Genomic DNA, 23,319 nt, shown 5'->3' with positions numbered 1-23,319 from the left:
ACGGAGAGAGGTAGGGAGACACAGAGAGAGGCAGAGAGAGGCAGAGAGACACAGAGAGAGGCAGAGAGACACAGAGAGAGGCAGAGAGATGCAGAGAGAGGCAGAGAGAGGCAGAGAGACACGGAGAGAGGCAGAGAGACACGGAGAGAGGCAGAGAGACACGGAGAGAGGCAGAGAGACACGGAGAGAGGCAGAGAGACACGGAGAGAGGCAGAGAGACACAGAGAGAGGCAGAGAGACACGGAGAGAGGCAGAGAGACACGGAGAGAGGCAGAGAGACACATAGAGAGGCAGAGAGACACGGAGAGAGGCAGAGAGACACGGAGAGAGGCAGAGAGACACGGAGAGAGGCAGAGAGACACGGAGAGAGGCAGAGAGACACAGAAAGAGGCAGAGACACAGAGAGAGGCAGAGAGACACGGAGAGAGGCAGAGAGACACGGAGAGAGGCAGAGAGACACGGAGAGAGGCAGAGAGACACGGAGAGAGGCAGAGAGACACGGAGAGAGGCAGAGAGACACGGAGAGAGGCAGAGAGACACGGAGAGAGGCAGAGAGACACGGAGAGAGGCAGAGAGACACGGAGAGAGGCAGAGAGACACAGAAAGAGGCAGAGACACAGACAGAGGCAGAGAGACACGGAGAGAGGCAGAGAGACACAGAGAGAGGCAGAGAGACACAAAGAGAGGCAGAGAGACGCGGAGAGACGCGGAGAGAGGCAGAGAGACGCGGAGAGAGGCAGAGAGACACGGAGAGAGGCAGAGAGACATGGAGAGAGGCAGAGAGAGACAGAGAGAGTTAGGGAGACACAGAGAGAGGCAGAGAGACACAGAGAGAGGCAGAGAGACACGGAGAGAGGCAGAGAGACACGGAGAGAGGCAGAGAGACATGGAGAGAGGCAGAGAGACACAGAGAGAGGCAGAGAGACACAGAGAGAGGCAGAGAGACACAGAGAGAGGCAGAGAGACACGGAGAGAGGCAGAGAGACACAGAGAGAGGCAGAGAGAGGCAGAGAGACACAGAGAGAGGCAGAGAGACACAGAGAGACACAGAGAGAGGCAGAGAGACACAGAAAGAGGCAGAGAGACACGGAGAGAGGCAGAGAGACACGGAGAGAGGCAGAGAGACAGAGAGAGTTAGGGAGACACAGAGAGAGGCAGAGAGACACAGAGAGAGGCAGAGAGACACAGAGAGAGGCAGAGAGACACGGAGAGAGGCAGAGAGACACGGAGAGAGGCAGAGAGACACAGAGAGAGGCAGAGAGAGGCAGAGAGACACAGAGAGAGGCAGAGAGACACAGAGAGACACAGAGAGAGGCAGAGAGACACAGAAAGAGGCAGAGAGACACGGAGAGAGGCAGAGAGACACGGAGAGAGGCAGAGAGACACGGAGAGAGGCAGAGAGACACAGAGAGAGGCAGAGAGACACAGAGAGAGGCAGAGAGACACAGAGAAAGGTAGGGAGACACAGAGAGAGGCAGAGAGACACAGAGAGAGGCAGAGAGACACAGAGAGAGGTAGGGAGACACAGAGAGAGGCAGAGAGACACAGAGAGAGGCAGAGAGACACAGAGAGAGGTAGGGAGACACAGAGAGAGGCAGAGAGACACAGAGAGAGGCAGAGAGACACAAAGAGAGGCAGAGAGACACAGAGAGAGGCAGAGAGCCGCAGAGAGAGGTAGGGAGACACAGAGAGAGGCAGAGAGACACAGAGAGAGGCAGAGAGACACAGAGAGAGGTAGGGAGACACAGAGAGAGGCAGAGAGACACAGAGAGAGGCAGAGAGACACAGAGAGAGGCAGAGAGACACAGAGAGAGGCAGAGAGACACAGAGAGCGGTAGGGAGACACAGAGAGAGGCAGAGAGACACAGAGAGAGGCAGAGAGACACCGAGAGAGGTAGGGAGACACAGAGAGAGGCAGAGGGAGAGACAACGAGAGAGGCAGAGGGAGAGACAACGAGAGAGGCAGAGGGACAGACACCGAGAGAGGCAGAGGGAGAAAGACAGAGAGAGGCAGAGAGAGAGAGACACCAAGAGAGGCAGAGGGAGAGACACCGAGAGAGGCAGAGGGAGAGACACCGAGAGAGGCAGAGGGAGAGAGACACCGAGAGAGGCAGAGGGAGAGACACCGAGAGAGGCAGAGAGAGAGACACCGAGAGAGGCAGAGAGAGACACCGAGAGAGGCAGAGGGAGAGACACCGAGAGAGGCAGAGGGAGAGACACAGAGAGAGGCAGAGAGATAGACACTGAGAGAGGCAGAGCGATAGACACCGAGAGAGGCAGAGAGAGAGACACAGAGAGAGGCAGAGAGAGAGACACAGAGAGGCAGGGAGACACAGAGAGAGGCAGGGAGACACGGAGAGGCAGGGAGACACGGAGAGGCAGGGAGACACAGAGAGGCAGGGAGACACAGAGAGAGGCAGGGAGACACGGAGAGGCAGGGAGACACAGAGAGAGGCAGGGAGATACAGAGAGGCAGGGAGACACAGAGAGAGGCAGGGAGACACAGGGAGAGGCAGGGAGACACAGAGAGCCAGGGAGACACAGAGAGAGGCAGGGAGACACAGAGAGGCAGGGAGACACAGAGAGAGCCAGGGAGACACAGAGAGGCAGGGAGTCACAGAGAGAGGCAGGGAGACATGGAGAGGCAGGGAGACACGGAGAGGCAGGGAGACACAGAGAGGCAGGGAGACACAGAGAGGCAGGGAGACACAGAGAGAGGCAGGGAGACACAGAGAGAGGCAGGGAGACACAGAGAGGCAGGGAGACACGGAGAGGCAGGGAGACACAGAGAGGCAGGGAGACACAGAGAGGCAGGGAGACACAGAGAGAGGCAGGGAGACACAGAGAGAGGCAGGGAGACACGGAGAGGCAGGGAGACACGGAGAGGCAGGGAGACACAGAGAGAGGCAGGGAGACACAGAGAGGCAGGGAGACACAGAGAGAGGCAGGGAGACACAGAGAGAGGCAGGGAGACACGGAGAGGCAGGGAGACACGGAGAGGCAGGGAGACACAGAGAGAGGCAGGGAGACACAGAGAGCCAGGGAGACACGGAGAGGCAGGGAGACACAGAGAGAGGCAGGGAGACACGGAGAGGCAGGGAGACACGGAGAGAGGCAGGGAGACACAGAGAGCCAGGGAGACACGGAGAGGCAGGGAGACACAGAGAGGCAGGGAGACACGGAGAGGCAGGGAGACACAGAGAGGCAGGGAGACACAGAGAGCCAGGGAGACACGGAGAGGCAGGGAGACACAGAGAGGCAGGGAGACACGGAGAGGCAGGGAGACACAGAGAGGCAGGGAGACACAGAGAGAGGCAGGGAGACACAGAGAGCCAGGGAGACACGGAGAGGCAGGGAGACACAGAGAGGCAGGGAGACACAGAGAGCCAGGGAGACACAGAGAGCCAGGGAGACACAGAGAGAGGCAGGGAGACTCAGAGAGTGGCAGGGAGACACAGAGAGAGGCAGGGAGACTCAGAGAGTGGCAGGGAGACACAGAGAGCCAGGGAGACACGGAGAGGCAGGGAGACACGGAGAGAGGCAGGGAGACACGGAGAGGCAGGGAGACACGGAGAGGCAGGGAGACACGGAGAGGCATGGAGACACAGAGAGGCAGGGAGACACGGAGAGGCAGGGAGACACAGAGAAGCAGGGAGACACAGAGAGGCAGGGAGACACAGAGAGGCAGGGAGACACGGAGAGGCAGGGAGACACAGAGAGGCAGGGAGTCACGGAGAGGCAGGGAGACACAGAGAGGCAGGGAGACACAGAGAGGCAGGGAGACGGGTATTCCTTACCGGTAGTTTCAGGATGAAATCGTCCTGGTTGAACCGGAAGCTGATGTCAGAGATTGCACGCTGAAAGAACCCCGAAGGGCGAAGGACCAAGACCAGCTGCAGGTTTCCTGGACACGAGGCCTGGAGGAAACAAAATACCAGAAAATGGAGATGTTCATTTCTCATGCACGATTCAGAGTCCCTGACACTTTAGAGCAGATTCCCGGGGTGTAGTCTCACTGGACAGAGAGCGTGGATCACAGGTGGGTGAAATAAAACCGCGAGCCGATTCTGCCACCCTCAATCCCACTCATCGAGGCTCCGCACTGGGAATGCTCTGTCGTACCCTAACACGACGGGCCAAAAACAGCAGGGAAAATAACGGCAAGCACTGCAGCAACTCGCCAAGGCTTCTTCGACAGCACCTCCCAAACCCGCGACCTCTACCACCTAGAAGGACAAGGGCAGCAGGCACATGGGAACAACACCACCTGCAGCTTCCCCTCCAAGTCACACACCATCCCGACTTGGAAATATATCGCCGTTCCTTCATCGTCGCTGGCTCAAAATCCTGGAACTCCCTTCCTAACAGCACTGTGGGAGAACCTTCACTACACGGACTGCAGCGGTTCAAGAAGGCGGCTCACCACCACCTTCTCAAGGGCAATTAGGGATGGGCAATAAATGCCGGCCTCGCCAGCGACGCCCACATCCCATGAACGAATAAAAAAAAAAGTTCACGGCACCCTAAATTATTAGCGCGTTGACAAAAACAGCGACTTGTGGTGAGGAAGAGATACTCCGTGAGCTGCGAATCGCCACGAATTGATGGACGATTTGCGCCCCTCCTCTGTTAGCCTCGCGAAAACGGCAGCTCGCCCTCAACCTCCCCGTGAGGTATCCAGAAATTGCTGGATTTGCGCCGTAAATACGAATGAATCTCATCGCAGATATCTAGGGCTGGTATTTCATATCGTAAGGACCCTGTCAATGGCGTGTTTTGTGGTCCTGACATGAAACTCAACCTCTCCGGCCCAGAAAGGGATCAATTGAGTCTGTGGATCTCCTTTCTGCAGGTAGTAAATTGTTCCTAGAGCTTTATGAAATTTTAAAATTTAAAATTTTTTTTCTTACTTTTCCTTTGTCTCTTTTTTTTCCCCTCTCTCTCTTAAGTCAATCTTTCTCTCCCACTCTTTATTTCTCTTTCTGCACCTGATTTGACTCTAATTCACCCTATCTCCTTCTCCGTCGTTCCTATGTTTTTTTTCCTCAATCCTTAAATCTCATTTGTGAAGGAGACAGACCGTTGGTCCCATCGTTCACTAAGGTCCCAGGTGCCGCGTTGCCCTCTCTGCACCTCGTTATCAGCTCGCACTCTCCGCAAGTTTCGGCGGAAAAATAACACGATCTGAAGGGTGAAGGGCAAAGTCTAATTCACTGCCCTCGCCTCGAGATGCCCCAATCCAGCAAACTCTGGGCTTAATTGGCTGTGAAGCACTTTGGGACGTCCTGAGGTCGTGAAAGGTGCTGCATAAATGCGAGTTCTTTCTTTAAATATAACGGCAGCAACTTGTATTTAAATAATGCCTTCAATATAGGAAATCGCGGAAGGCGTGCAGCGGAGCACAGAGTGAACACCTCAGAGTTTGGTGAGTGTGGGAGTTTAAGGGTTAATCTCTTTAAAATCTAGTTGAAATTGCTATCAACTGTTCAAGTTCAGTTTTAAAGTTTAAATGTTTAAGTTTCTGTCAGGCTTCAGCAGAGAGAGCTGCTGTCGTTAGTTAATTGGTTAGCTGGATTAAACTGGTTCCTGAAGGTGGAGCAGGCCTGACTCATCTGAGTCACAAACAGTAGAAAAACATTGCGAGCGGAGCACGGAGTGAACACCTCAGAGTTTGGTGAGTGTGGGAGTTCGGTGAAGTGGGGGAAGGAGGTGCTGCTTTGCCTTGCTTTTCCTAACTTTTATCCACAGAGCGGCAGTGGACCTGAGAGTGGAAGACTGAGATTGGGGAATAAAAGCAGCAACAGACCTGCAACAAGAGACAACTACTGTGCGACGTCGCAGGTGAGGCAGGAGAGTCCGAGTATAAAAGGAGAAACCGAGAGCGGGAGGAGAGTCTGAGAGGTGAACGCAGTGTAACTCTAAGGCAAGTCATGGCAGCACAGCTCGCACCCGTGATATGCTCCTCCTGCACTATGTGGGAAGTCATGGACACAACCAGTGAACATGGTGACCATGTGTGCAGGAAGTGTGTCCAGCTGCAGCTACTGGCTAACCGCATTTCGGAGCTGGAGCTGCGGGTGAATTCACTGTGGAGCATCCGCGATGCTGAGACTATCGTGGATAGCACGTTCAGTGAGGTGATCACACCGCAGGTAAAGATTACGCAGGCAGAAAGGAAATGGGTGACCGCCAGGCAGAGTAAAAGGACTAGGCAGGTAGAGCAGGAGTCCCCTGGGGCCATCTCCCTCTCAAACAGATATTCTGCTTTGGATACTGTTGGGGGAGATGGCTTATCAGGGGAAAGCAGCAGGAGCCAAGTTCAGGGCACCACGGGTGGCTCTGCTGCACAGGAGGGGAGGAAGAAGAGTGGCAGGGCTATAGTGATAGGGGATTCAATTGTAAGGGGAACAGATAGGCATTTCTGCGGCCGTAAACATGACTCCAGAATGGTATGTTTCCTCCCTGGTGCTAGGGTCAAGGATGTCACGGAATGGCTGCAGGGCATTCTGGAGGGGGAGGGTGAACAGCCAGTAGTCGTGGTCCATATCAGTACCAATGGCATAGGTAAAAAAAGGGATGAGGTCCAGCAAGGTGAATTCAAGGAGATAGGAGATAAATTAAAAAGCAGGACCTCAAAGGTAGTGATCTCAGGATTACTACCGGTGCCACGTGCTAGTGAGTATAGGAACAGGAGAATAGACAGGATGAATGCGTGGCTGCAGGGATGGTGTAAGAGGGAGGGATTTAGATTCCTGGGACATTGGGACCGGTTCTGGGGAAGGTGGGACCTGTACAAGCGTGACGGGTTACACCCGAACAGGACCGGGACCAATGTCCTCGCGGGGGTGTTTGCTAGTGCGGTTGGGAAAGGTTTAAACTAGAGTGGCAGGGGGATGGGAACCTGAGCGGGGAGTCAGAAGGGAGCAAAGTTGAGAGCAGCAAGAGAGGGGAAGACCCAGGGGAAATTTACAATACAAATGGTAAAAACAGTTGTTCAAGAACAAGTGAAAGGGAAAAGCGTAGAGCAGCAGAAAGAAAGTGTACTTTAGGCAATACAGATAAAGTGAAAACTACAAGGTGTAAGGCGATTAACCCAGCATCAAAGCTGAAGGTCAGGCTAGGGTGTGTGGCCCACCTAAGAGTTCTATATACAAATGCACAAAGTATAATGAATAAATTAAATGTACTACAGGTTCAAATTCAAATTGGAGGGTATGACATGATAGCTATTACTGAGACATGGCTGCAGGATGGTCAGGATTGGGAACTAAATATACCAGGTTATAAGGTCTACAGGAGAGATAGGGAAAATGGAAGAGGGGGAGGAGTAGCCTTAGTGATTAGAGATGAAATCACTTCAATGATAAAGGAGGATATAACGAGAGGCAAGCAGCCAACAGAGACCTTATGGGTTGAATTGAGAATTGGAAAGGATCTAAGACTATTGTGGGAGTTGTGTATAGGACCCCTGGCAGCAGCTCTGAAGTGCTGGATTGTATAAATACAGAGATTAGACAAGCGTGTAACAAAGGCATAGTAGTTTTAATGGGGGATTTTAACCTTCACATGGATTGGGGAAAGCAGACGAGCAACTGTCAGAAAGGTAATGAATTTCTTGAGTGTGTCCGGGATAGTTTTCTACAGCAGTATGTCCTAGAGACAACAAGGGGGCAAGCCATACTAGATTTAGTAATGAGTAATGAACCAGATTTAGTTAACAGCTTGACTGTGCGTGAACACCTATCCAATAGCGATCATAACATGATCGAGTTCAATGTAGTGTTTGAAAGGGAAAAAAGTGAATCAGCTGCTAAGATTCTAGACTTGGGTAAGGCCGACTTCAATGGGATGAGACAGAGACTGTCCACAGTAAACTGGGCAAATCTGTTAATGGGTAAAATGACTGATGATCAGTGGGAAATGTTTAAAGAAACATTTAATGAGATACAGAACCAGTTTATAACCCTGAGGGGCAAGAACTACTTGCCAAAAAAAACAGCCAGGGACAACTAAAGAGGTAAGGGACAGTATAAGACATAAGGAAAGGGCATACAAAAAGGCAAAAAATGGCACAGATCCTGGCGAATGGGAAAGATACAAAGATCAACAAAGGGTCACAAGACAGATAGTAAGAGCTACAAAAAGAGAGTATGAAAAGAAACTTGCAAGGGATATCAAAACCAATACGAAGAACTTTTATAGTTATATTAGGAAAAAGAGGGTGGTCAGGAGCAGTGTTGGCCCCTTAAAAACTGAAAGTGGGGATACTGTCATTGACAATGGGGAAATGACGGACATGTTGAATAATTACTTTGCGTCAGTATTTACAGTAGAAAAAGAGGATAGCATGCCGGAAATCCCAAGAAAACTAATATTGAATCGGGGACAGGGACTCAACAAAATTAACATAAGTAAAACAACAGTAAGGAAGAAAATAATAGCACTGAAGAGTGACAAATCCCCAGGACCAGATGGTTTCCATCCCAGGGTTTTAAAGGAAGTAGGTGAGCCCATTGCGGATGCCCTAACTATAATCTTTCAAAGTTCTCTAGATTCAGGAACTGTCCCTCTAGATTGGAAAATTGCACATCACTCCGCTTTTTAAGAAAGGAGAGAGAGGGAAACCAGGGAATTATAGACCAGTTAGCCTAACATCTGTTGTGGGGAAATTGCTGGATAGGGTGACTGAACACCTCGAGAATTTTCAGTTAATCAGGGAGAGCCAGCATGGATTTGTGAAAGGTAGGTCCTGCCTGACAAACCTGATTGAATTTTTTGAAGAGGTGACTAAAGTATTGGACAGGGGAATGTCAATGGATGTTATTTATATCGACTTCCAGAAGGCATTTGATAAAGTCCCACATAAGAGACTGTTAGCTAAGATAGAAGCCCATGGAATCAAGGGAAAGGTACAGACTTGGTTAGGAAGTTGGCTGAGTGAAAGGTGACAGAGAGTAGGGATAATGGGTAAGTATTCACATTGGCAGGATGTGACTAGTGGAGTCCTGCAGGGATCTGTCTTGGGGCCTCAATTATTCACAATATTTATTAACGACTTAGATGAAGGCATAGAAAGTCTCATATCTAAGTTTGCCGATGACACAAAGATTGGTGGCACTGTAAGCAGTGTAGATGAAAACATAAAATTACAAAGCGATATTGATAGATTAGGTGAATGGGCAAAACTGTGGCAAATGGAATTCAATGTAAACAAATGTGAGGTCATCCACTTTGGATCAAAAAAGGATAGAACAGGGTACTTTCTAAATGGTAAAAAGTTAAAAACAGTGGATGTCCAAAGGGACTTAGGGGTTCAGGTACATAGATCATTGAAGTGTCATGAACAGGTGCAGAAAATAATCAAGAAGTCTAATGGAATGTTGGCCTTTATATCTAGAGGACTAGAGTACAAGGGGGCAGAAGTTATGCTGCAGCTATACAAAACCCTGATTAGACCGCACCTGGAGTACTGTGAGCAGTTCTGGGCACCGCACCTTCAGAAGGACATATTGGCCTTGAAGGGAGTGCAGCGTAGGTTTACTAGAATGATACCCGGACTTCAAGGGTTAAGTTACGAGGAGAGATTACACAAATTGGGGTTGCATTCTCTGGAGTTTAGAAGGTTAAGGGGTGATCTGATCGAAGATTATAAGATATTAAGGGGAACGGATAGGGAGGATAGAGAGAAACTATTTCCGCTGGTTGGGGATTCTAGGAGTAGGGGGCACAGTCTAAAAATTAGAGCCAGACCTTTCAGGAGTGAGATTAGAAAACATTTCTACACACAAAGGGTGGTAGAAGTTTGGAACTCTCTTCCGCAAACGGCAATTGATACTAGCTCAATTACTAAATTTAAATGTGAGATGGATAGCTTTTTGGCAACCAAAGGTATTAAGGGATATGGGCCAAAGGCAGGTATATGGAGTTCGATCACAGATCAGCCATGATCTTATCAAATGGCAGAGCAGGCACGAGGGGCTGAATGGCCTACTCCTGTTCCTATGTTCCTCTGTTCCTAATGCGAATCTTTCTTTTTTGATGCCCTCTCTGGGCAAAAATAGTCTGCTGACACTGATTGTCTAGGCCAATGTGTGACAAACCCTTTGCAAATGTTGACACTCTCCGAATGTCTGAAAGACAGCAGCAGTTACCCAAAAGAAGGCAATGCCATCATTGCAGAAAACTAATATAAACAGTAACAGAAATAAATTTGTTAATAAGTCAACAGAAACACAGAAATGTGATGACCTCACAGCTTCTCTAGAATCCTGGGACCCCACTTTGAAAACCAGGCACCTGTGGGGCCTCCGAGCAGCAACGAGCTGTTTGAGGTGCACGGCGAGAAACTTGGAAAAAAGGCGAAGGGAATGTGCAGAATGTTAGAGAAACCCAGAATCCAGGCACTCGGGGGTTTCAATGTAATCAGGACGATCACTGAGAAACCGCAGAACCGTCGATCCTGCAGCTTGTGACACTAAGTTGGTTTAATGAACAATCTATTCGGAGAGCATCACTTAGAGAGGTTTTATTTGTTACTGATGCATTCCACTATGATGTAACCATTCTGCCATAATGTATAAAGATGCATTCAAGCAGAGAAGCCAATTAAATGATTTTTTTTTTTTACTTAAGTCACACTGAATCACTGTATTTTAAATGTGCACCTTAATCTTTTCCCAGAGAGTGGTGAGTGTCGGGAATACATTGCCGTCTGGTGAGCTGGGTGCTGACTCTTTGTTTCGTTACAAGGGGGAGCTGGATCGGTTCCTGACTGGGGCAGAGATCCCATCATATCTTTATAGATAACACTTGGTCCATGTGATCCCTGGTTTCAATCACCTGAGAGGGTTGAAGAGGAATTTTCCTGAGTATTTTTTCCTTTATTGGCCCTGGGGTTTCTCTGTGTTTTTTTTGCCTCTCCCATGTGATTATATGGCTGCAGTGGGGGGAAAGAGTAAGTGTTTACTGATGATTATCCGGCCACCATGGTGTGTGGGGCAGGCTTGATGGACCAATGTTCGTATTAAAACAAGAATGAATAAAAGTGCTGATTCTCCGAGTCCACATTCCCAGCAGGGAGTCTCATCCAGCTGGCCTCATTTATTGGGGAATTGAGCGTAGCGCGCATCTTGCAAGTGGTGCAAGCAGGAAAATAGGCCCTACATAAATATAAAGGGCAATTCAAAAAGCTCTGAGAATAAAAAGTTGCAAAAATTGAGGAGACTGGAGAGGTGCAAGACTTTGTTTAACGTCTCAACCGAAAGACAGCACCTCCGACAGTGCAGCACTGCCTGGGTACTGCACTCGGAGTGTCGACCTAGGTTACGTGCTCAAGTTCTGGAGTGAGAATTGAACCCAAACAACCTTCTGATTCAGAGGTGACAGGGGGAACACTGAGCTAAGCTAACACAGTGGAAAATTCACACGTCATTCGTCTTTACCAGATATTGGACGACTAATAACTGCCAAGTACTGATTAACCTAGATTCTATTTCTGCTTTGGGCAATAGCAGTGATGCAAACATGATGGTGTCAAAAATCTGTTTGATTTATTAAGCCAAATTGAAAATTTCCATCACAAGAGGGAGAACAGGAGTGTAGCCTTGATTCCAAGTGCATCGAGAATACCAACCACAAGGTCAGATTAGACACCGTGTGATTCCCTCCCTCCGTCATTGGCAACTAAATCCCCTGATCCTGAAATATGTTACTCCAGTATGTTTCCCATGGCAGAAGGGTCGGTAACCAGAGCACACAGATTTAAGGTGATTGGCAAAAGAGACAGAGGCGAGATGAGGAAACATTTTTTTTTTACGCAGCGAGTTGTTATGATCTGGAATTCGCTGCCTGAAAGGGCGGTGGAAGCAGATTCAATAGTAACTTTCAAAAGGGAATTGGATAAATACTTGAAGAGAAAAAATTTACAGGGCTATGGGGAAACAGCAGTGGAATGGGACTAATTGGAGAGCTCTTTCAAAGAGCTGGTACAAGCACGATGGGCCGAATGGCCGGCTCCTGTGCTGCACCTAATATGATATTATGTACAAACATGCTAATAAACCCAATAGCATAGAAATCATTATTGGCAATGTTGTCTTATGATAGCTGAATGTGTTCATATCAAACGCTATTTTAACAGAAGGATTAGTTGATTTATTTTAAATGGACAAATGGCTCCTGTAAAATGGTGGGGAGAGGAATTTAGCACAAATCATTAAACATTTATATCGGCAGCAGTAATTTCTACTCTCATGAGTCAATGTTTGTCCCTCATGAATGTTGAGTGTGACTGCACCAATAGGTGAATCAGTGGGAAATTTTAGGGGGAAAAAAATTAAAAGGAATATTTGCATGAATATAAATTCTCAGAAGCTAATTTACATTAGTGCTGTTGCGTGCCACATCGTATGTTGGTTACAGAACCATGAAGGGATGATTGTGAACAGCACTGCATGTTAAAGCAGCTCTTTCTCCCACTCACCAAATCTTAAAATAAAATGTCAAAAATGGCATGCTGGTTTTTTTTCATTCTCGGGATGTGGGCATCGCTGGCAAGGCCGGCATTTATTGCCCATCCCCTAGCTGCCCTGAGAAGTTGGTGGTGGGCCTTCTGCTTGAACTACTGTTGTAGCAGTTCTATACAACTGAGGGGCTTGCTGGGCCACTTCAGAGGGCAGTTAAGAGTCAGAGTCAATCATGTTGGTGTGGGACTGGAGTCCCATATAGGCTCAGGCCAGGTAAGGACGGCAGGTTTCCTTCCCTAAAGGGACATTACTGAACCAGTTGGGTTTTTACAACAATCTGAAAGCTTCATGATCACTTTTACAGAGACAGGCTTTTTTTTATTTCAAGATTTTTTTTAATCATAATTCAAATTCTCAAACTTCCACTGTGGGATTTGAACTCCCGTTCTTTGGATTATTAGTCCAGGTCTTTGGATTACTAGTCCAGGAACTAATGCTCAAGTAATTCCATTTATGGAGAATGGCCAGTCCATGTTTCCTCAATGACAAGAGATTGGGGTGCTGATGGAATGGGGAGAGGGGACAAAACATCCAGGAAGCGACTATTACTTAAAGGGAAAGAAAATAATGTGCCTGGAAAATGAAAGAGATCAGGGGGTCCGGATTGACAATAAATTGAAGCTATTGCTGCAATGCTCGGCGGCAGTGAGTAAAGCAAATCAGATGATGGGATGTAACAAAAAAACAATATTGAGCCAAAATAGTGAGGTTAATCCCACAATGTTTTAATACATTGGTGCGATCGCACTTAGAATACTGTGTACAGTTCCAGTCGCCACAATACAAGAAGGATATCGCAATTGTTGAAAGAGTACAGAAGAAAGCAACCAGGATAATTGAGGGGGATGGAGGGATTGAATTACTGAGGAGTGATTATGTAAATAATTGGAAAAGAGGAGGTTGAGAGATGATCTGATTGCTGCTTTTAGGATTCTAAAGGGACCAGGTAATGTCGACCATGACAAGCTGTTCCACCTTGTCTAGAACAGTAAAACCAGAGAACACGGCCTGCGCTCGAAGGGGAGTAAATTCAAAACTAATCTGCAGAAACAATATTTCAGTGAGCGAGTGGTCGATCTATGGAACAGGCTCCCTGGGGAGACGGTGGGAGCAGAGAGTGTTGATTCATTCAAATGCAAATCAGATCGATTTCTTTTAGAAAATAATATTCTGGAATACAGGATATGAGTAATTTAAGTCATGACGTGTGGTGAGTGTAGGAGGCTTGGGAGGAACAGGTGACTTTGGACCTATGGTTCCCAAAGCTCTCCACCACTGGGGGTTTTCCTCGCCTCATGTCTGGGTCTGTTGTAGACTCATTGACAGAGATTGATTGCTCTGATTAGTCAACAACTCCATTATCATTGTATCATGTGATTACCGGGATGGTAGAATGTGAATTAGATGGACCTTGGTCGTGTTTCCTCTTCGTGTTCCTATGGGCGGTGATCAAATGCTTGGTCAAAGAGGTGCAGTTTAAAGAGGGAATGGGTGGGTGGAGAGGTTTGGGGAAGGGAATTCACAACACTGGAATTACACCCCTCGCCGTGTCAAAACAGAGCAGGAGAATTGTAGCGTCAGTTTTCTCCAGAGGCAGCTCGCTCCCTATTTCCAGAGTTATGTTGCAAATTGATCATTGCTGCAACACAGAAACCACAACATTAAAACAAAAAAGGCAAAATGCTGTAGATGCCGGAAATCTGAAACAAAAAAAAAAATCGGAAAATGCCGGAAACAAGTTCTATCGCATAGAATGTTCAGCACAGAAACAGGCCATTCAGCCCAACTGGTCTATGCCAGTGTTTATGCTCCAAACAAGCCTCCTCCAACCCTTCTTAATCTAACCCCATCAACATATCCTTCTATTCCTTTCTCCCTCATGTGTTTATCTATCTTCTCCTTAAATGTATCTATACTATTCGCCTCAACTACTCCTTGTGGTAGCGAGTTCCACATTCTCACCACTCTCTGGGTAAAGAAGTTTCTCCTGAATTGCCTGTTGGATTTATTAGTGACTATCTTATATTTATGGCCCCCTAGTTCTGGTGTCCCCCACAAGTGGAAACATCTTCTCTACTTCTACCCTATCAAACCCTTTCATAATTTTAAAGACCTCTATCAGGTCACCCCTCAGCCTTCTCTTTTCTAGAGAAAAGAGTCCCAGCCTGTTCAGCCTTTCCTGACAGGTATAACCTCTCATTTCTGGTATCATCCCAGTAATTTTTTTTTTTGAAGAGTAACAAGACCTGAATCGTTAACTTTTGTTCCTTCTTCCAGAACAACTGCAACATTAACGTTGTGGTATAAATGTACCCTAAAATCCACTAAGTTCCCCCTTTTTGGGAGAGGGAAAAGGATCTGTCTCAAAAGAGACAGACGACTATGCAACCTCAATTCTCTGAGTCTGGGCCTGCAGCGAGGTACTTCACGCATCACCAACGTGTATCAGATAATCGAGGGCAGCACACCCAGGGTTTTCGGCAGCTTGCTGGCTGTGGAGCAGACACCTTTTGGCGAGACCCAGTCTTGGAACATTTCTCCTTACGTTTTAATCTCAATCCGTGGCTCAGTGGTAGCTCTCTCGGCTCTGAGTCAGAAGGTTGTGGGCAACGGCTAACTCCCAGCACAAAACCTAGGCTGGCAGTACTGAGGGAGTGCTGCACTGTCGAAGGTGCCGTCTTTTGGATGAGACATTAAACCGAGGCCGTGTCTGCCCTCTCAGGTGGATGTAAAAGATTCCATGGCACTAACTGAAGAAGAGCAGGGGGGAGTTCTCCCAGGTGTCATGGCCAATATTTATCCCTCAACCAACATCACTAAAAAACAGATGATCTGGCCTTTATCATATTGCTGTTTGTGAGGCCTTGCTGTGCGCAAATTGGCTGCCGCATTTCCCTATATTACAACAATGACTACATTTCAAAAGTAATTAATTGGCTGTAAAGCATTTTGGGATGTCCTAAGGTCGTGAATGGCGCTATATAAATGTAAGTTTTTCTTTCTTTTAACTGTTCACGAAGCAGGTCATGAAAATAGATTACATTGAGCAAGATCCCCAGCGTTTCTATCTTTCCTGTTGACGCCATAACACAGCAACACTCCGCCTCTTCCTTAAATGAGAGCCTTGGAGTTTGCAGGTCTGACTCTGTGTCCTTACCCCAGTGTGCTACTGTTTGGAAGAACAAGGTTGGAATTCCAATTGGCATAGTTCCCGTGTGTGTTATTAATACCCAGACGTTAACCCATGTATTTATTTAAAATGTGTACATACCTGTATATTAATCGGACATAGAGGACTGTAATGTGAACATGGGAGCTTCCCTGATCAGAGGTTTTATCCTGCATTCTTTTCAATTTTAAGGTTCCTTTTCCCACAATGGTCACTATATGTGGTGTCATTTAAAAGAACACATTCACAGTTTCCTTAGAAATACCAAGCGGAGAATATCGTCACAAACATAATTCCGATGTTGCTACACATAGTTGGGCAGAGATGTCCTCTTGTTCTGGATTTCCCCCACCAGAGGAAATAGTTTCTCTGCATTTACCCTGTCGAAACCTTTTAACATTCTAAACACCTCCATCGGATCACCCCCTCAATCTCCTAAACTCAAGGGAATACAAGCCAAGTTTATGCAACCTGTCCTCGTAATTTAACCCTCTAAGCCCCAGTATCATTCTGGTGAATCTGCGCTGCACTCCCTCCAAGGCCAATATCATTCCTGTGGTGTGGTGTCCAGAAGTGAATGCAGTGTCTCCAGATGGGGTCTGACCAAAGCTCTGTACAACTGAAGCATAACTTCTTCCTCTTTGTATTCCAACCCCCTTTGAGATGAAGGCAAACATTCTATTAATCTTTTTGATTGCTCAGCCAACAAATCTCTATCACCTCCAGCAACCTACTTGACACCATCTTGAGTTTAAAAACATAAAAATAAACTTGCATTTCTATAGCACCTTTCACAACCCCATTAAGCAGTTTACAGTCAATGAAGTACCTTTGAAGTGTAGTCACTGTTGTAATAAGAACATAAGAAATAGGAGCAGGAGTAGGCCAATCGGCCCCTCGAGCCTGCTCCGCCATTCAATAAGATCATGGCTGATCTGATCCCAACCACAAAACTAAAGAACACACGAAGTAGGAGCAGGACCCGGCCACTCAGCCCCTGGGCCCTCTCCGCCACCCACAGGGCATTGACCGATCCAAACTCAGCTTCATGTCCAATTTCCTGCCCGCTCCCCATAACCCCTAATTCCCTTTACTTCTAGGAAACTGTCTATTTCTGTTTTAAATTTATCTAGTGATGTAGCTTCCACAGCTTCCTGGGGCAGCAAATTCCACAGACCTACTACCCTCTGAGTGAAGAAGTTTCTCCTCATCTCAGTTTTGAAAGAGCAGCCCCTTATTCTAAGATTATGCCCCCTAGTTCTAGTTTCACCCATCTTTGGGAACATCCTTACCGCATCCACCCGATCAAGCCCCTTCACAATCTTATATGTTTCAATAAGATCGCCTCTCATTCTTCTGAACTCCAATGAGTAGAATCCCAATCTACTCAACCTCTCCTCATATGTCCACCCCCTCAACCCCGGGATTAACCGAGTGAACCTTCTTTGTACTGCCTCGAGAGCAAGTATGTCTTTTCTTAAGTGTGGACACCAAAACTGTACGCAGTATTCCAGGTGCGGTCTCACCAATACCTTATATAACTGCAGCAATACCTCCCTGTTTTTATATTCTATCCCCCGAGCAATAAAAGCCAACATTCCGTTGGCTTTCTTGATCACCTGCTGCACCTGCATACTAACTTTTTGATTTTCTTGCACTAGGACCCCCAGATCCCTTTGTACTGCAGTACTTTCTAGTCTCTCGCCATTAAGAAAATAACTTGCTCTCTGATTTTTCCTGCCAAAGTGCATAACCTCACATTTTCCAATATTATATTGCATCTGCCAAATCTCCGCCCACTCACCCAGCCTGTCTATATCCCCTTGCAGGTTTTTTATGTCCTCCTCACTCTCCACTTTCCCTCCCATCTTTGTATCATCTGCAAATTTTGATATGTTGCACTCGGTCCCCTCCTCCAAATCGTTAAAATAGATTGTAAAGAGTTGGGGACCCATCACCAACCCCTGTGGAACACCACTGTTTACTGGTTGCCAGTCCAAGAATGAACCATTTATTCCAAATCTCTGCCTCCTGTTCGATAACCAATCCTCCACCCATGCCAGAATATTACCCCCAATCCCGTGATTTTTTATCTTCAGTAATAATCTTTTATGTGGCACCTTGTCGAATGCCTTCTGGAAGTCTAAATACACTCCGTCCACTGGTTCCCCTTTATCCACCCTGTACGTTATATCCTCAAAGAACTCAAGCAAATTTGTCAGACATGACTTCCCCTTCATAAAGCCATGCTGACTTTGTCCTATTCAATTATGTTTATCCAAATGTTCCGTTACTGTCTCCTTAATAATAGACTCCAAAATTTTACCCACCATAGATGTTAGGCTAACTGGCCTATAATTTCCAGCCTTCTGCCTACTACCCTTTTTAAATAAGGGTGTTACATTAGCAGTTTTCCAATCTGCCGGGACCTCTCCTGAGTCCAGGGAATTTTGGAAAACTATCACCAAAGCATCCACAATCCCTGCTGCCACTTCCCTCAAGACCCTAGTAATGTAGGAAATGCAGCAGCCAATTTGTGCACAGCAAGATCCCACAAACAGCAATGTGATAATGGTGAGATAATCTGTTTCGGCGATGTGGTTGAGGGATAAATATTGGCGAGGACACCTGGGAGAACTTCCTAACTCTTCTTTGAGATATTGCCATGGGATTTTTTACATCCACCTGACAGGGCAGACGGGGCCTCCAGTTTAACGCCTCATCCAAAAGGCAGCACCCTTGACAGTGCAGCACTCCCTCAGTACAGGCACGGGAGTGTCAGCCTTCAAGTCTCTGGAGTGGGACCCACGACCTTCTGCCTCAGAGGCGAGAGGGGGACTCACTGAGCCACGGATAATATACACTAAGGAAGCATGAATTAACACAGGCTTGCCAGCCAATCAGGTCATGTTTTCAAATGCTATTTAGCCAATAAATATTTGCATTTTAAAAATGGCATCCCACATCTGTCCTCTATGGAGACGGACAAGGTGCAGATCACAGTGGGGCGAGCAATGCAGCAGCTCGGGAAACCTTGCAGATTGCAGCAACCAAGCATGGGTTAAAGATTCAAAATCAAATGTCCCTGCACACTGCACGGTGAGTAATAACCTTCTACAAACACGAGCAACACACACATGACATGATAACAAAAAAAAAAGACATCTTCATGACCCATTTAAAAGAAGGCTTCTCTTAACAATTAAACCTCATCTCGTCAGTATCCCTTTCTGCAGACACTGTTAAGCAGTCAGCCCCAATGCAGAACAAGCTGCCGGGACTTTATACTGTACAATGCTCGGTATCTCTCTGTGCTGTGCTGTAAGCTGCCGCAGCCTCGCTGTACGTGAACTTGGGTCTGTGCATGGCTTTGGATGCAAGGGCCTTACCGCATTCTTCTTAGACTTCGTGTTGCTTTTGTGGACATCTGCTTCTGCCATGTTTCTGACATCTGCTTGCCCTACTTAGTGTCCCGACAAATATGGATGAATTGTAGCCCCCACGGTTGTTTTTTTTTGCATATGCAGCTGGGACACGAATCCAAGGCAGATCTCCTGCTATGTTCCAACAGCACAGCCTGACTCACTCACTGACTGCGAAAAAAAAACTCCACTGGTTTATTTTAGCCCTCAGCTCCTCCACCGCATCCCGTGGGTAATTTTAATTTATTAACCAACACGTTCTCGCGATCAATAATCCCGACTCAATCCGGAAAATCTTCTTACACAAAGTCTGTCAGCTGGACACTGATCACACCAGCGATCCCAGCTTAATATCTGCGTGTTAACACGGACAGAACAGCAGTTTGTATTTGTCCGGACTCCTGCCAATCTCCAAATGTATTCTCACCGAAAGAGTTATCACTCAGACATAAATCCATTCCGGTACTTTTTAAACGGTCGTCTTAATTATTCTGCAATGTTTAAGCAGTTGTAATCCCTCAAATTTGATGACAGAATATTTCCCAGAATATTTTGGAGAGCCTAAATATACATTCTTATTAAAAAATCATATCAGTGATTATTTATTATCCCTAAAATTTAAATAACAGTAACTAATTATTTCCAAACATCAGGAAAATACAATCAGGTTGAGCACAGCAAAGAGAGGGGTTAATAATAAACGGAAAATCAGTCAGTTCACTGCATTCCCCGGGGGCAGATTTTACGCGAATCTTTCTGCGTTTTAAACCACGTATGTCAGCAGGAGGTATAAGGCAACCTTTCAAACTCCATATTCATATCAGTTTGTAAAAGTGAAATTCAGTGAAAACAACTGCTTGCGGTTAATCCAGATGTATTAGTGTCATCGTGGGTAAAGCACAGGAGGAGGCCATTTGGCCCATCTCTGTGCCTGCTCTTCAAAGAATTATCCATTTACTCCCGTTCCCCTGCTCTTTTCCCCATAGTCCTGTAATTTTTTTTGCCTTCAAGTATTTATCCAATTCCCTTTTGAATGTTACTTTTGAATCTGCTTCCACCGCCCTCTCAGGCAGCGCATTCCAGATTATTGCAACTCGCTGCGTAAAAATATATTTCCCCATCTCGCCTCTGGCACTTTTGGCGATCACCTTAAATCTGTGTCCTCTGGTTACCGACCCTTCTGCCACTGGAAACAGTTTCTCCTTATTTATTCTGTCAAAACTGTTCATGATTTTGAAGTGGAGATGCCGGTGATGGACTGGGGTTGACAATTGTAAACAATGTGGAGGGAACACCTCTATCAAATCTCCCATTAACCTTCTCTGCTCTAAGGAGAACAATCCCAGCTTCTCCAGTCTCTCCACATAACTGAAGTCCCTCATCCATGGTACCATTCAAATAAATCTCCTCTGCATTCTCTCTAAGGCCTTGACATCCTTCCTAAAATGTGGTGCCCAGAATTGAACTCAATAATCCAGCTGTGACCTAACCAGTGTTTTATAAAGATTTAGCATAACGTCCTTGCTTTTATACCCTGTGCCTCTATTAATAAAGCCCAGGATCCCATATGCTTTTCAACAGCCTTCACCTGCCACCTTCAAAGATTTGTGTACATAAACCCCCAGGTTTCTCTATTCCTGCACCCCCTTTAAAACTCTAGCTTAGTTTATATTGCCTCTGCTCATTCTGCCTACCAAAATGCATCACTTCACACTTCTCTGCATTAAATTTCATCTGCCATGTGTCTGCCCATTTCACCAGTCTGTCTATGTCCTCCTGAAATCTGTTACTATCCTCCACATTGTTTACTGCATTTCCAAGTTTTGTGTCATCTGCAAACTTTGAAATTATACCCTCTATTCCCAAGACCAGGTCATTAATATATATCAAAAAGAGCAGTGGTCCTAATACTGTCCCCTGGGGAACACCACTGTATACTTCCCCCCAGTCTGAAAAACAATCGTTCACCACTACCCTCTGCTTTCTGTCCCTTAGCCAATGTTGTATCCACACTGCCACTGTCCCTTTAATCCCATGGGCTTTAATTTTGCAAACAAGCCTATTATGTGGCACTTTATCAAATGCCTTTTGAAGTCCATATACACAACATCAACCGCACTGCCCGCATCAACCCTTTCCATTACTTCATCTCAAACAAGTTAGTCAAACACAATTTTCCTTTAACAAATGTGCAACTGATTGAAAGTTCCCTTGCCTGTGCTACAGTATTTCTCATGCTTCAATGACAGTATACAACAGTACGTATTGACCTGAGTAAAATAGTCCTAATTGGCAAATTTTATGTGGAGATCGAACTTTTTTTATATATATAAATAAGATTTGGTATTTGGGGTGTACATTTTGCATTTCATTGAAAACTTTCATGTCCACCCGCCCACGATGGTACCTGTAGTATCCGTTATGCTTGTAGGTGGTGCTGTGATAGGAGTTTCCATTGTTAAGGAAGTCACACCTTGTCTGTCACAGATTCACCTATGCCTGGTACTGCTGGACAGGTGCTATCTTTTAAAATATTCATGTAAACACTTTTTAATGTTTTGGATCTGCTATTACTAAATTCTTTTGGCCCGCTCTCAAGTTGTAACTGCCAACTTCAGGGAGATCTGAGGTTTGTGCCACCAGCAGCTTGCCCCAGGTCAAGCTAGCTCAGTGCCTGTCCATGTTTATTACATAGAATTTACAGCACAGAAATGGGCCATTCGGCCCAGTTTGTCCATGCTCAACACAAGCCTCCTCCCACCCTACTAGCATATCCTTCTACTCCTTTCTCCCTCATGTATTTATCTAGCTTCTCCTTAAATGCATCTATGTTATTCGCCTCAATTACTCCACGTGGTAGCGAGTTCCACATTCTAACCACTCTCTGGATAAAGAAATTGACGTTTAAAACGGGCTGAAAAGTTTTCATGGCTCTGTTGTGGCACTCTGCCAGTTTTTGTCTAGTTGCTGTTGAGGCATCTAGGCCCTTACTGCCAGCCCTAACAACCATCTCCTGGGGCATCTGAAATCAGGCCTTCAGGGCACGTCCGTCCACACCTTTGTCTCTCCCAATGTCACGCGTTCACTTTCAAGCATATTTTGGTTGGTTTTGCATAATTTTTTTTGATGTTCTTTGGTCTCTTTTAATTACTTTTCTCCCCTGAGATCAGCACTCTCGGGCCAACCTGGATTTACCAGCCCTGACTCCCACCTAAATCAGCTCCCAAGTCAGAGCACCAATACCGTCCCTGCTGTGTCTTTGACCTCTCCCCATCTGTCTTTGAATTTGAATCATTTCTCCCCCGATAAGTTTTTTAAAGATTTTCCACCATTTCTTCAGCCCTCAATTCTCCCACAAAACTTTTCCACATCTATTATTAATGGACATATATTCATTTAAATTTCAATACTAATTAAATAATGCTCACTCCCAATTCATAGTAAAGATAATTATGATTTGATTTTCCACAGTTCCACCAGATCATTCATCAGTTAAATATTTTACTATCTTATGTTGCATAGCATCAGTTATGATAGTACTTTTATTAGTGAGATTAATTATATCGTAATCTATAATCATCCAATATTCCTAATTAACTGTAGGTTACAATGCTTGAGATTATGAGCCAACAGTACAAATCAATGAGTTACACTGTAACACTCCCTGTCCACTGAAATCAATGGGTTACACTGTAACACTCCCTGTCCATTGAAATCATTGGGTTACACTGTAACACTCCCAGACCACTGAAATCAATGGGTTACACTGTAACACTCCCCATCCATTGAAATCAATGGGTTACACTGTAACACTCCCCGTCCATTAAAATCATTGGGTTACACTGTAACACTCCTCATCCATTGACATCAATGGGTTACACTGTAACACTCTCCGTCCATTGAAATCATTGGGTTACACTGTAACACTCCTCATCCATTGAAATCAATGGGTTACACTGTAACACTCCCCGTCCATTAAAATCATTGGGTTACACTGTAACACTCCCCATCCACTGAAATCAATGGGTTACACTGTAACACTCCCCGTCCATTAAAATCATTGGGTTACACTGTAACACTCCTCATCCATTGACATCAATGGGTTACACTGTAACACTCCCCGTCCATTAAAATCATTGGGTTACACTGTAACACTCCCCATCCACTGAAATCAATGGGTTACACTGTAACACTCCTCATCCAT

General features: G+C 46.3%; 1 protein-coding gene across 3 annotated transcripts in view; it reads right to left on the bottom strand.

Annotated features, from left to right (window-relative positions):
* The window catches only part of mcf2a (MCF.2 cell line derived transforming sequence a), a 124,259-nt gene that overhangs the window by 63,425 nt on the left and 37,515 nt on the right, over positions 1–23,319 (bottom strand). For 2 of the 3 annotated variants that reach the window (XM_067997321.1, XM_067997320.1), the window contains exon 5: positions 3,798–3,917. In XM_067997321.1, coding sequence (XP_067853422.1) covers positions 3,798–3,917 — 120 coding nt within the window. Of the gene's footprint in view, positions 1–3,797; positions 3,918–19,082; positions 19,272–23,319 lie in introns of those variants that run through there. The other variant, XM_067997322.1, reaches the window with a different exon arrangement.

This window comes from Heptranchias perlo, chromosome 15 (assembly GCF_035084215.1).
Source record: "Heptranchias perlo isolate sHepPer1 chromosome 15, sHepPer1.hap1, whole genome shotgun sequence".
Classification (NCBI taxonomy): Eukaryota; Metazoa; Chordata; class Chondrichthyes; order Hexanchiformes; family Hexanchidae; genus Heptranchias; species Heptranchias perlo.
The sequence above is the reverse complement of the archived record's forward strand: the minus strand, read 5'-3'. Positions and strand labels throughout refer to the sequence as shown.